Source organism: Phaseolus vulgaris, chromosome 1 (assembly GCF_000499845.2).
Source record: "Phaseolus vulgaris cultivar G19833 chromosome 1, P. vulgaris v2.0, whole genome shotgun sequence".
NCBI classification, from domain to species: Eukaryota; Viridiplantae; Streptophyta; class Magnoliopsida; order Fabales; family Fabaceae; genus Phaseolus; species Phaseolus vulgaris.
In genome coordinates, this window is record NC_023759.2 from 38,977,390 (window position 1) to 38,992,120 (window position 14,731).

Below are 14,731 nucleotides of genomic sequence, written 5' to 3' on the forward strand. Positions count from 1 at the left end.
ACAACAACATAAAAGTTGAATATATAAACATAAATTAGTATTTGTTTTTATTATTATTGATAATGTAATCATGTTAATTTCAAGTAAAAAATATAGGACATGATTATAAAAAAATCAAAGTCAATTAATATTAATTAGTAGTGGACAGATAGATAATATTAAAATGTCTTTTCATTTTTAAGCATTAAGTGTAGCATTTGCATTAGATTTTTTTTTATGATTTTGCATTTAGAGTAGACACTTCAATATTATATGTGTGTCAACTACTAATTAATACTAATTGACTTTGGTTTTTCTATAATTATGTTATGTATTTTTTACTTGAATTTAATATGATTACATCATCAATAATAATAAATAAATACTAATTTTTGTTTATAGATTCAACTTTTATGTTGTTGTATGGTTTAATTTTTTATTTTCTTCATTTTTAACAAAAAAAAATTAAACTAAACATTTTTAATTTATTACTTTTTATTTTTATTTTGTAAAAAATTATTTCTTTATTCATTAATTATATTTCTAACTATTTTAAACTTTAAAAAATATTTTTTTTAATGTATTCAAAATTAAAATTATCAATTTTTTTAATTTTTTAATTTATTTTTTTACTTTTGAAATGGTGCTAGATAGGAAAATAAAAACAAAAGGGTGTTAAATAGGGAAACAAAAACAAAAGAGTGTTAACTAGGAAAATAAAAGTGTAAAGGAATTGAGTCTACAAAACGATTCTCGTAGAGATATTTTTTGTTTGCCACGTAAAAGTAAAATTGACTTTAATTATAGATAATTTAAAGTTTATATAAAAAACAAATATCAATCTCACTTCATATTAGAATAACGAAAAACATATTTAATTATATAAAATAATCATTTAACTTAAATGTTGCACACCATTCATTATACAAAATTTGAATTTGATATAATAAGAAATTACAACACACATAGTTTAAAATTTATTAAAATATATTTAAATATTAATAACTAATTAAATACTGATTTATAAATTATTTAATTATAAAAACTAATTCAGATATCAATAAATTTTTAGTTTTTAAAATTAGTTTATATTTAATAATTTTCTATAATATAATATAATCTTTATTTTGAAATTGGTTAATATAAATATTAAGTTAGAATTTAAAATAATTAGTAATTAAAATATTATTAGTTAATTTTAAATATTAGTTTAAAAATTAATTTACAATTTTTTTATTAATAATAAAAATTATTTTAGATACTAATATTGTTTTAGTTTATAAAATAATAATTGACTTAATAAATAGAATAATTAATTAATTTTTATTTTTAAAATAAATTATTATTTAATAAAAAAATTATAATGTAAGGCCAATTATTGAAAACACTATATTACGAGAAAAGATTGTCACAATAATAAAGTTGAACGGTTTATAACTTGTGTATAAAAGTAGATAGAGTAGAAGGATTATGTATATAATAATGGGTCTCGGTCATAAAAACTTCCACGGAACTATTTCTAAAATTCTTCTCGAGGAGGCTTTGGTTCCTCTAAAATCCGAAAAGTTCTTCAAACACTCATCAAACATGTCCATTAATTGTCTTCTAGTTAGCTAAATTAGATTGTCTTTTTTGGTGAAAAAATTTCTCTTTTCATTTTTCAACATAAATTATTATTCGCTTAAAAATAGTTACAAAATTCTGCACAATGGGCACAGTGAAAAACACCCAAAATAAACAAAATAACAAAAGCCACTGTTGAAGTCAGCTAATCTATTGCATTATCAATGCCAACTAATCTACCACATTGACTTTATTAATCCAATTTATAAAAAGATTTTTTAAATTCCAAATATTGTCTTCTTCTTAATTTTCTTAACAAATATCCAAGATGCCACTTGCTGAAATGATCTTATATTTTCTTGATACACGTTGAAATTATCTTGTATATTAGATGCATTAATAAAATTAAAATAATCAATGCATTCATGACTTTTCATATGATAACAAACAATTAATTCTCTTAATAAAAACAGACAATTATTTTGACAATATAAGACTTTAAAAGCATTCATGTTTGGTAATACGATAACAACTAATTGGTGGGGTAGAGATAATTAGGTTTATCTAAGCTTAGACAATAATTTCGTCCTTTTTTTCGTATTATTTGTCATAGCATGAAAAGAGGTGAAAAAACAGAGAAACTGTGGGATAAAAAATGAATTATAAAAACTTGTTGTGAAAAAGGGAGAGAGAGAGATGAAAAATCACTAATAAGTTATTTCTTTAGCGAGTTATACATTGTTGGTGAAATTGGTTTGTGTGGTATAATATAAAGTAGTTGAAATGAATGAAATGTTTGACTAATAATTAGAAGGGAAAATTTGATTGTGGAGTTAGTTGAAATGAATGAAATGTTTGACTAATAATGGTAGAAGGAAAGGATGAAGGACTACACCTTGCATTTCATAGAAGTGTCCCTGATTTACTGGTTTGGTTTCCTTAGGTTCATTTCTCTAGCATGGTGATGCAGATTCTGAAGTTCCAGATACCACTCCATCAAAAGTTGAAATGCTTTTTTTTTTCTTCCAGCATGATACATAAACAATAACTATAAATAAATAGTGTTAATATTTTTATCATCATATTTTTTTATACTATTTTCATATACCACCATCAACAGACCCATTTCTGTTTGGGCTGCTGAGCCGTATACTCCTTGGGCCTTTCCCACGAGTTTGGATCCGGGTTCGGGACCCACGGTCAATTAAATTCCGTATGTAAACAGGTGTTCCTTCAGATTAGGAAAAATTTAACCACTACAACAGTCAACTTCTTTTATATTATTATAATTTTTATTATACTTATTATTAATAATAATACTAATAATACTAATAATATGAATAATACAAATAATATTAATAATACTAATAATAATTTATAATACTAATAATATTAATAAAACTAAAAATATTTTATAATACTAATAATATTAATAATACAAATAATATTAATAATATGAATATAATAATAATATGAAATATAATATTAATAATATGAATATAATAATAATATGAAATATAATATTAATAATATGAATATAATATTAACAATATTATTAATGTTATTAATTATATGAATAATGTTAATAATATGAATATAATCTATACCTATATATAAAGGGGATTACTCTCTTAACTGCTCTTAATTTTTTTTCTATTTTATCCTTATATTAATATTTAATTTTATTATTGTATTATGGTCATTGTGTCATTTCTTATTCTCCTGCTCTTAATTTTTTTTTTCCATTTTATCCTTATATTAATATTTAATTTTATTATTGTATTATGGTCACTGTGCCCTTTCTTATTTTTTCTACAATATTTGGTATACGTAGTGAGACGGTTTTGAATTGAGAGAGAGGTGGAAAAGCGGTTTTGAATTGAAAAAGATGTGGAGGAACAGTTATGAATTGAAAGAGAGGTGGAAGAACGGTTATGAATTGAAAGAGAGGTGGAGGAGTGGTTATGAATTGAAAGAGATAATTTATTTTGAAAATTAATTGCATGAGAGAGTGTCAGTTGTATGAGAGAGAAATAAATTTAATAAAATATTTGAATTGAAAGAGATAATTTATTTTAAAAATTAATTGCAGAACGAGAGAGTGTCTTTTTTATGAGAGAGAAATAAATATTAGGAAATGTCCATTTTTTTTAAACCTTAATTTTATTCTTGATAATCTTACAAAGTTCAAGATTACACCCATGTTAAATCAATATTTAATATTCAAAAACAATAAAATAAAAATATAAAAAAATTAACATAAAATCTTAATAAAACTATTATCAATGGTGCATTTAGATAATTTACATATATTCTCATATAATTTAATATTTATTAAAATTATATGAATATATAAATAGTAAAAATGAAAAATGCGGATACACAGGCACTGCGTGCCTGTGTTCCCGCTAGTATTAAGAATATGAATATTGAATATAATATTAATAATATGAATATAATTTATATTATTATTATTATAAATTGTATAAATTATATTAATAATAATATGTATGAATTATATTAATAATAATAAGTTTAAATTATATTAATAATAATATGTATAAATTATATTAATAATAATAAGTTTAAATTATATTAATAATAATATGTATAAATTATATTAATAATAATAAATATAAATTATATTAATAATATGTATAAATTAAATTAATAATAATATGTATAAATTATATTAATAATAATAATATGTATAAGTTATATTAATGTATAAGTTATATTAATAATAATAAGTATAAATTGTATTAATAATAATATGTATAAATTGTATTAATAATAATAAGTATAATAAAAATGGTAATATGACTAAAGAACTTGTCTGGTCTGGTAGTCGATTCCTGTCTACTGCAGTTTGCTTCCAATATTAATTTGGGACTTGTGTTTGAGTCCTATCCAGTGTAGATGACTTCCAATAAGCTTCCAATAATAATAATAATTGGAAATAATTAAAAAAGATAATAATAATAAAGATTTTTTTTTGTATTACATATCCAGTGTAGATGGCTTCCAATAATAATAATAATCGGAAATAATTAAAAAAGATAATAATAATAAAGATTTTTTTTTTTTGTATTACATACGGATTCTGGATCCGTATGTAACGCTTACCTATGACAGTTTTACATACGGATTTTTGCCCGTATGTAATCTGATGGCATTCCTATGAGCTCTTCTTTGATTTTGATGATGATGGTTGCGGAAGCTTAGTGGAGGAGAGTGGAACAAGGCCTTCCTAGGAAGTGTGGGTGCCTTGAAGGTGCATGAGGAGTAGTGAGGGTTGGAGTGGTTCGACCATCTCCATTTGAGGGTGAAGATTGAAGACTAAAAACCTAATTCTAGAGAGAATTTGGCAAGGGAGTAATTTGAATGGCACTTGGGCAGCATTTCATTACTCAAAATAGTCTTCAAAATACAAGGTGTTGGCTCCTCCTTTTATAGGCTAAAGAGGACCATAATGCAACCCTAATGCTAAGCAAAATGAAATGCAAATTACATCACATCACACATGGCCGGCCATGTGGGGAATCCTTCTAGAATGCGACCAAATCTTTAGCAAATCTAGGTCAAGTCTCATGGAATCAAGTTTATGCTATTTACACCACAACTAATACCAAGCTACCCTTAATGGGCCTTCATGTAGCATATACAAATCTTCATGGATTCGCTTGGCCTAGACGCTCCTCCCTTTGGCCTAGACGCTCTTGGTTTGGCTTTGGATGCTCATGTCTTGGCTCTTGTCTTTTTATGTGAGATTGTGCTTGGCCCTCTTCCATCATAATCCGTATGTAAACCTGTTTTACATACGGATTTTGGGCCTTACATACGGATTTTGGCTGTATGTAATTCTAATTTTTCTTGTAGTGTGATGCCTTTCTGGATGGACGGATCAATTCGACACTGAGGGCCTCGTCTAGAATTCTTGCTCTCTCTGTCGTCAGGGGGGTATACCTTGCGAATCGGCTGCTCCGGTTATCTTAGCACTTGTCTCCCTGACGTCTGATCGGCCTTGGTGCTCCTTCTCTTACTTTCCTTTCTTCCCTTTGGCCTCCACTCGGGCCTGGTTGCATAGCTCTCTCAGCTCCTCCAACTGCATGAACTTGGCGACTCTTCTCCTGAGCTCGTCCAAGCTAGCGACCGGCTGTATGCAGAGGTTGCCAGCAAACGGTCTCAGTCATAAGGTCGTCAGCATGTGCTGCATGGCCACGTTCGGGGGCTAAGGTTCCGGATGCTCATTGCCACCTTCTCGTACCTATCAATGAAGGTCCTCAAGGACTCTCCCTTCTCTTGGAGGATTTCAACCAGGGCGATGGAGGTTAGGTGGTGCGATCAGCTAGTGGCAAACTGCATCTCAAAATTGGACATCAGCGTCGCAAAAGTGTCGACGAAGTTGGGGAGAGCTTTGTGAACCAACTCAGGGCTCCTCCCTTCAGTGATGTAGGAAACACTCAACATAGGACCGCATCATCCGAGGTATATAAGCTCATATACATAGTGTACACATACATGTGTTTTTCTGGATCGGTCGTGTCGTCATAGCGATCCAGGTTGAAACCTTTCCACTTATCCAGCAGTGGTACCCCGATTATAGAATCGGTAAAGGGATGTCGGCGCATCGAATCCGACGTCCCAATCGCGCAGACCGGCTTGTTTGGATGGGACTCACCATCCATCTCTTGAGTGAGGACCTTGTCCTAGGTCTCCTCAGTTTTTTTCGGTCGGGAGGGGACTACCTGCGGACGAGGTTGGTCGATACAGCAGACGGTCCCCCCTCGACGAACTTCCTCGTCATCTCCTTGTTCTCCCTTCTGAGGGTTAGAATCTCCTCTTCATGAGGTCTTCCTCCTCATCTCGGTCATCTCTATCTGCAGAGACCTCAACAACATCATTTGCTTAGCTTCGGTCATCCTCTCACTTGCCATGCTGCGAGTTGATACCATCTCCTAACGTTCTTCACACGAATTCTCTCGGCCCCACGGTGGGCGCCAATTGTTCTCAAATGGGGTTGGGACCCAGAGAACTATTGAGATCACTCTTCTCCTTCTTTAGTCGGTCGGATTGCACTTCAGCTTCCCTCCTTGCAAGCTCCTTACTCCTACTTACTCATCTCACCTCTCGGTCTTCTCGTAGTCCAAACTCGGATGGTACCTAACTCTTAATTGTGGATTAGCTTCATTGACTCGGCTTAAGCATAACTAGATTTGAGATGTCGGTCAGTCCACTAATGAGGATCTTATTCTCAATCGACCCAGTGATGGGAGCAAGACATTTAATGAAATTGTATTTTATTATAAAATTACAATGTATGAACTTTACTTATTATTTATATATATATATATATATATTCATATATATATATATATATTCATATATATATATATATATTCATATATATATATATATTCATTTTGTTTATTATTCTTACTTCATATATATATATATTCATTTTGTTTATATTTAAGTTCTTATATATTTGGAAAAGTATATTGGAATTTAAAGGTTATTAATAAATATTTTGAATTGATATAGTTATTAATTGATTACTATGTATTCCTTAGTATTCATGTATTTAATAAATGTGTTCTCTTTCTCTTGTATAATTTTTTAGAAAAAGACATCATATGTTCATTTTACTCAAAAACTATTGAAAAAAGGTGTTAGGCTACGATTTATGTTAATCATAAAAAATAAAGTATTTACCCATCTTTTGCCTAGCAATTATTAGACTAAACTTGGAGACTTTACTCTCAACAATTTTCTCTCGACAGTCCAATATATTCTTGATAAGACATGTTCATTCCATAATTTTTTTTATCGTAGTTAATATTATTCAATTTTGACAAACTAATAACCTAAGTGTCTTAATAGAAGAAAAAAAATTATCTACCTAAAGTTATTATACTATCAACATAAAAATGGGTTCTATACATCATAAGAACTTCAGAACATGTGATGAATGCAAAAATATAAGAATACTGAACCAAAACAAGCTATAATGCTAGATGAGACCCAAGTCATTTTGAAATCATCATATCTTCTACAAACATATATCTATCATAGACTATTTCTTAACGTCTACGTGGATGGTTTTATATGACCTAGTGTGTACTAAAATTTTTAATTTATCAAATATTTAAAATTTGTATATTTTTATAATTAAATTTTGCTGTTTAATTTTTTTTATTAAACAAGTGACATTTATTATTTTGTTTCGTTATCTGGTTACAGTGTCTTCAGATGTTAAGATACATAAGATTTCATAAAATTTAATATAAAACTTAATTAACCCATCTTATCATTATATTTAATTAAAGCAACGTTTTATTTCATAAGAGATATGATATTTAGACCACCAATATCAAAATACAATCATAATAAATATTAATATTTATTATAAAAAAAATTCTTTAATAAAAATACACATAAAATACAAAGGTTAGAATTTTTTTTAAATCATAATAAATATTAATATTTATAATAAAAAAAATATAAAAATTCTTTAATAATTAATATATACACAGTATACAAAGGTTGATTATGAATATTATAAATTTCTATAAATAATTAAAGTATTAATATTTATTGATTGTAGATAAGGTTGTCAAATATACACATTAAACATTTCAAAAGCATGAACAATGAAGCAAAGATGAGAAACATGAGAGAATCAGAAGTAGAAGGGTGTTATATCATCAAGAACTGGTTGGTTAATAATGGAACACGAAGACGTTGTACTCCACAACAGCATCCCCAGTCTTAGTATCAAACGTGTGAGTCTTCGCCTGAGCATACCCACGTGCGAACCGGAAAGCCCCGCTTCCTCCAACGATTGGCATTTCCCTCACGGTGGAGAACACCGCATTCCGCCCCAACAAGCTCAGCGTGCTGCCATTATATTTCCCTTCCGAGAAAACGAAGTTCATTACCATCAACAGACCCGTTTCTGTTTGGGCTGCAGATCCGTATACTCCTTGGGCCTTTCCCACTAGTTTGGATCCGGGTTCGGGGCCCACGGTCAATGGGTCGTCGATCATCGCTATGAATCCGAAAAGCGTGGAGGAAGAGTTGGTGGAGGCGGCCTCCGCCACTCTGACGGCGGTGGGGTTTGGGCCGCTGACAATGTCGTGGAAGAAGAAGTGAAGGTGGCTGAGCTTCTCCTTCTTGAGTCCCAAAGACTTGGCAGATAGGTTTCGGTAGAACGTAGGAGATTTTGCGGCGGCCAATGAGAAGAGCAGGTTGAGAACGATGATGGTGAAAATGGTTGTGAGGCTCTTGGAGTTGGCCATTGCAATGAGAGGGAAAAGGAAAATGTGTGAGGAATTAACTTTTTATTAGCAATTTATAGAGTGCAGAATTGAAACCAATGAGCTGCCAGAAAGTTATCCCAACAAAAATTATAGTTTTCACAACTAAAATAACCATCTACATCCAAAGTTATATAACTAAAATAAAAGTCCTTAATTAAAATATATAAAAATTATCGAATTCAATAGTTATTAATAAGTATCGAAATCTATGATGCTTTACATACGCAAGTTGAATCAAAAGCTTTGGCTATTATTTCTTAAAATAACGACATCTCTGATGATTTCCTTTATTACTTTACTCGTATTAATCACTAGAACATTTAATAAAAAAAATAAGTTTTAAATGTAAACTTTTTTTCTCCTCTATACTTTAATATAAGTAAAAAAACAATTATGAGAGAGAATCATGTTTGCTGCACTTAAATACAAGGAATTCTTAATTTCTTAAATTTTATTCAATGATAATATTCCAAAAATATATTCTTATTCTTAAACTTAATTATAATAAATATAATTAAAAACAATTTAACAAATTTTGTTTTATTATAGAAATAAAATATTAAATTTAATTATTATTCTTACTTCATATATATATATATATTCAATTTTGTTTATATTTAAGTTATTATATATTTGGAAAAGGATATTGAAATTTGAAGGTGTTATTAATAAATATTTGAATTCATATAGTTATTAATCGATTACGATGCATTCATTAGTATTAATGTCTTGTTCTCAAACGAGGTTGTGACTCATAAAACTAAGATCACTGTCCTTCCTTAGTCGGTTGGTCGGATTGCACTTTAACTTTCCTCCTCGTAAGCTCCTTACTCGTCTCACCTCTCGGTTTTCTCGTAGTTCAGACTCGGATGGTACCTGCAGAAGGCACTCCGACGCTTAAGTCAGTGAAGGTATTCAACACTTGGTTGCCATAACATTGTATATGATGACGTACTTGGATCTTGGAATGTGTGTTATTTATATTATTTTAATGGGTCTTTCTTATTGGGTCATATTACGGTGTTTGACCATGTTTAGGAATACATTACCTAGCTCTTAATCGTGGATTAGCTTCACCGACTCTGCTTAAGCTTAACTAGATTTGAGATATCGGTCGGTCATGTTGAACCATGTGGTGTTCAATGTTTTGAAGAATCCAATCCTTTAAAGGATGATGAAGCCTCTGCTTTGCTTGATGTTGTTGTGCTGGTTTAAGCCTTGTTCTGGGATAGTTCAATGTTGTAATCAACCCTTAGATTAAATCTCAAAGCAATTAGCATCTCAATTTTATCAAAGCAAAATGTTTTTCAAACTAAGTTGAAACAACCGATTGTTTTGTCGAAACAACCGATTGTTTACACTTAGGTGTTTTGAGAAAGTTTGAAAACTGTTTTTTGAGTGTGTTTCTTGAGGTGTTCAAGGTTATTCTCTTGGTTGTGGTGTAAGTGATCAAGTGGTGATTGCTTAGTGGATATCCTCAGGGTTTCTGAGAAGACTGGATGTAGCTCTAGTTTGGAGTGAACCAGTATAAACAACTGTGTACAATCTCTCTATCCCTAACTCTTTAAATTCAGTTTGTTTGTTGTTTGCTGGTATAAACAACCGATTGTTTCGAAGAAACAACCGATTGTTTTTTCTAGTATTACAGTTTTGCTTGCTGTTTTGGCTAACTGAATTGCTGAATCAATTGGTTTCTGAAATAAGTTCATTCTAGCTTTGAAAAGTTTGCGAAAACCCCTTTAAACAATTCACCCCCCCTCTAGTTTAAAGCCATCTTTTCTAACAATTGGCATCAAGAGCTTGGTTCTTGAAAGTCATTCAAGTTGATCCTAAAATCTTTCAAAATGGCTGATAGACTACCGTTTGGGGAAGGTGCCTCAATAAACAGACCACCCTTGTTTTGTGGTTTGAATTACCAGTTTTGGAAAGTTAGAATGAAAATATTTATGGAATCTCTTGACAAAGGAATTTGGGATGCAATTGAAAATGGCCCTTTTATCCCAACGTTTGAAAAAGATGGTTCTGTCATTGAGAAGCCATGGTCTCAATGGACTGATGCAGAAAGTAGAAAGGCCAAATTCGATTGCATTGCCAAAAATATTATAACCTTTGCTTTAAATTCTGATGAGTTTTTCAAGGTCTCACAATGCAAATCATCAAAAGAAATGTGGGATACTTTGGAAGTCACTCATGAAGGAACAAATGAGGTGAAAAGAGCTAGAAAGCATGCTCTCATCCAAGAGTATGAGATGTTTAGAATGTTGAAAGGTGAAACCATAGCTGAAGTGCAGAAAAGGTTTACACACATCATCAATCACCTTATGAGCCTAGACAAGACGTTTGATAAAGAAGAGCTGAACATCAAAATCTTAAAATGTCTTGATAGAGCATGGCAACCAAAGGTAACTGCTATTTCCGAATCTAAAGATCTAACATCATTAAGTGTTGCCTCTTTGTTTGGAAAGCTTAGGGAACATGAGCTAGAGATGAATAGACTCAATGTTCAAGAGAGTGAAGATAAGCACACAAGGAGCATAGCCTTGAAAGCATCCAAACATAAGGGAAAGCAAGGTTCAAGTGATGATAGTGATGAGGAAAATCTTAGTTTGCTGTCAAGAAAATTCAGCAAATTCTTAAAGAGAAACCGCAACAAAGACAACAACAAGGATAGGTATGGAAACAAGAAACCCAATGATTTTAATTCAAATAACTATACTTGTTTTGGTTGTGGTGAGCAAGGTCACATAAAGGTTGATTGTCCCAACAAGAGCAAAGAGAAAAAGACAAGCTACAAGGAGAAGAAAGGCAAGACAAAAAGAGCCTACATTGCTTGGGATGAAAAGGAAGTATCATCATCAAGCTCTTCATCAAGTGAAGATGAAAAAGCCTACATATGCTTAGTTGTTGAGGATGATGATGATGATTCTTGCAGTTCAAGTGAGGTAAGTTCATGTGCTTCCTTAAATGAACAAAACTATAGTGAATTGCTTGAAGCTTTTCAAGAAACTCATGATGAAGCTAATAGATTGGTTCTTTCAAACAGCCGATTGAAAGATCTTAACAATGGGCTTGAAAAGAAAGTTAAATCACTTGAAGAGGAACTGAGAAAAGCAAAAAGTGATTTTGAGAAATTGAAAAAAGATTTCAAAAATGCCTCTTGCAAGTGTGATACTCTCAATTGCACAAATTGTGAAAATCTTGAGAAAAAGGTTCACTATCTTGTTGAAACTGTGGACAAGCTTTCAAAAGGAAAGTCAAACTTTGAGAATGTCCTAGCATCTCAAAGCTGTGTTTTTGGAAAGGCTGGTTTAGGCTTCAATCCACAGAACAAGCAAGATAGGTTTTCAAAAAGTTTTTTGAGAAAATCAGAAAAACAACCGATTGTTAAGACGAAACAACCGGTTGTTACATGCTTTTACTGCATGAAGAAAGGCCACTCTGTTAGATTCTGCAAAATTAGAAAATATTATGTTCCTAAAGGTTGTATGAAATGGATTCCTAAGGGATGTGATGTTTCTAACAGCAAAGAAAAGCCAAATGGACCCAAATTTGTAAGGGGACCAAATCTTGCAACTTGAATTTGTTTATGCAGGAAAAATGAAGAGAAAAGGAAGAATTGAGCCTTCTGATCAAGCTGTTGAATAAAAAGGCAGTCATTGAAGCTGAATCAATGCTATGCAAAAGGTCAAAACAGTGAAAAGAAGTTTTCTTGATCAACAAGCAATTGGCTCATTGAAGAAACAACACAAGGATAAGACCTTCCTTTTATTTGTTATCAATTTCTGTTTCAAAGCTCCTTCTTATGATTAATTGTTTTTTAATCAATGTCATGTACTTTAATATGTTTCTGTTTATGGTTAAAAAAAATTAAATTGAAAAATCAAGTTTTTAACTGCTGCAGAAAAACAACCGATTGTTTCTTCGAAACAACCGATTGTTTTGAGTCTAACAGCACTGTGTAGAAATTGTTTTAACTGCTTTTTGAATTTCTAGCCGTTGCAGATATTTTTCAAAGGGAGAATCTTAGTCAAAGGATCTGTGTTGAAAGCTGATCACGTTCAGAAAGGATTTACAACAGTCATAAAGGAATATATTCCAAAATCTTGGAAATTCAAGAGCCTTAATGACTAGTCAAAGATCACATGTGAAGACCATGTGATTTTCAGCTTTTTCTGACATTTTCAGTGCAAAACAGAGTCAAGTCCTCTCTCTGAAAATCAGATACCCATTGAATGAAATTAAATTCAAATTGATTTTCTTTCTGCTATAAAATCAGGTGCAGATTTCTTTCATCAAGAACAACCAATTGCAATATCTCTTGCAACATCTCTTGCACCATCTCTTGAAATTTTTCTGTGAAGTGAGTTTTTGTCTCTGCTGTCATGGAATCAACCCCTCCCACCTCTAAAAGAGTTAAAACCAGAGCTGTAAGGTCTGGAGAAAGGCTTGAAAGCTGGTTTTCTGGTGACACCGATCTCATTGAGAAGTATAGATATGAAACAAGTGTCAAGAAGATAAACAACCCCAAGGTTGTGTGCTTTGACTGGCTGAAAAGTCAAAAGCTTGACAATGTGAGGAGGCTTCTCAAGGACCAATCACTCAGAAAGTTTCTGGAGCTCAAAGTGAATATATATCCAGATTTGGTGAGAGTTTTCTACACCAACTTGAAGTTTGAGGGAAACAAGTTAGTCTCTCATGTGAAAGGCGTGGAGATGGAGATAACCCATGAGGTTTGGGCAGCTGTTGCTGGGCTTAAGTTCTCTGGATTAAGAATCAATAAAGGAAACCTTGGTGTGGTGGAAGATTTCAACAAAATCCAGTTCTACAAAAGTTGCTTGAAGAACAATCAATCTCAAGTTAGCACATGCTCGGTTGGAGGTTTGAAGCTTGATGAGAGGTTGCTTGCTCTCATTGTAACTTGGATTCTAACTCCAAGGGGGAGTAACCACTCTGTGTTGATTGAAGAAGATCTGGTTTACATCTTCTGCATCTCCAAGAAAGTGAAGATCAATTGGATTCACATAATCAAATAACATATGCAAAAAGCCATGAGGTTAGGCGATTACCACTATCCCTATGCTGTTTTAATATCTAAGTTTCTACACTATTTTGAAGTTAATCTTGAAGATGAAACTTCTGAGCTGGTCAAGTCAACTCAAGAGTTGAACAATGGATCACTCAGCAAGATGGGCTTTACAAAAATAGGTGGAAAGTGGATAAGTAAGGATGGTGGTCATGCTACATCTTCTAGTGGTGTTGCTCATCTTGAACAAGATGAACCTGCTGACATGGATGTTCAAAATGAAGATCCAGCTGAAGATTTTCAAGATGCAGGTCCTAGTGCTGATGCTGAACATCAAGGAGAAAGAATGCAAACCATGTCTCCTTTTGAAAGACTCATGGTGAATAGGCTAGATAGCTTTGCTGAAAATCAAAGAAGCCTTCATGATCTGTGTGTTAGCAACTTTTAGAGGATTGACAACATGGATGCAAGGTTTATGACTCTGGACGAACAGATTGAAGCTGTCCAGAATCAAATCTTTAATCTTCAGTTTGCTGATGAAGAAGATTGAAAGAAAAACAACCGATTGGTCATCAAAACAATCGATTGTTTTTTGCTGTTCTCTTTTCTGGTTTTAAAATTTCTTTCCTTCTGCTGTTGCTGGTTTATTTCTGATGTAATGGGAACAATGTTTTATTTTATCTCTTATCTTTGTCTATTTGTGAAGACAAATAGGGGGAGATATATGTTGTGTTTCCAATTTGTTTTAAGTTTCTGTTTTTCAAGTTGTTAAAAACAGTTTGAGTGATGTTATTTGGTTCTGATATTAGATGTTTAAGCTTTAATTGTTAATCTGTATACTAAC

General features: G+C 31.6%; 1 protein-coding gene across 1 annotated transcript; it reads right to left on the reverse strand.

Moving 5' to 3' along the window:
* Positions 1–8,118: 8,118 nt before the first annotated feature.
* LOC137816180 (dirigent protein 22-like) lies at positions 8,119–8,945 on the reverse strand. Its single transcript, XM_068619261.1, has one exon. The coding sequence runs from the start codon at positions 8,841–8,843 to the stop codon at positions 8,265–8,267; it is 579 nt and encodes a 192-aa protein (XP_068475362.1). The 5' UTR covers positions 8,844–8,945; the 3' UTR covers positions 8,119–8,264.
* Between the last annotated feature and the right edge of the window lie 5,786 nt (positions 8,946–14,731).

Excerpts from the sequence above, each read along its gene's own strand:
- LOC137816180 (XM_068619261.1), bottom strand. The coding sequence starts at position 8,843 with ATGGCCAACTCCAAGAGCCTCACAACCATTTTCACCATCATCGTTCTC.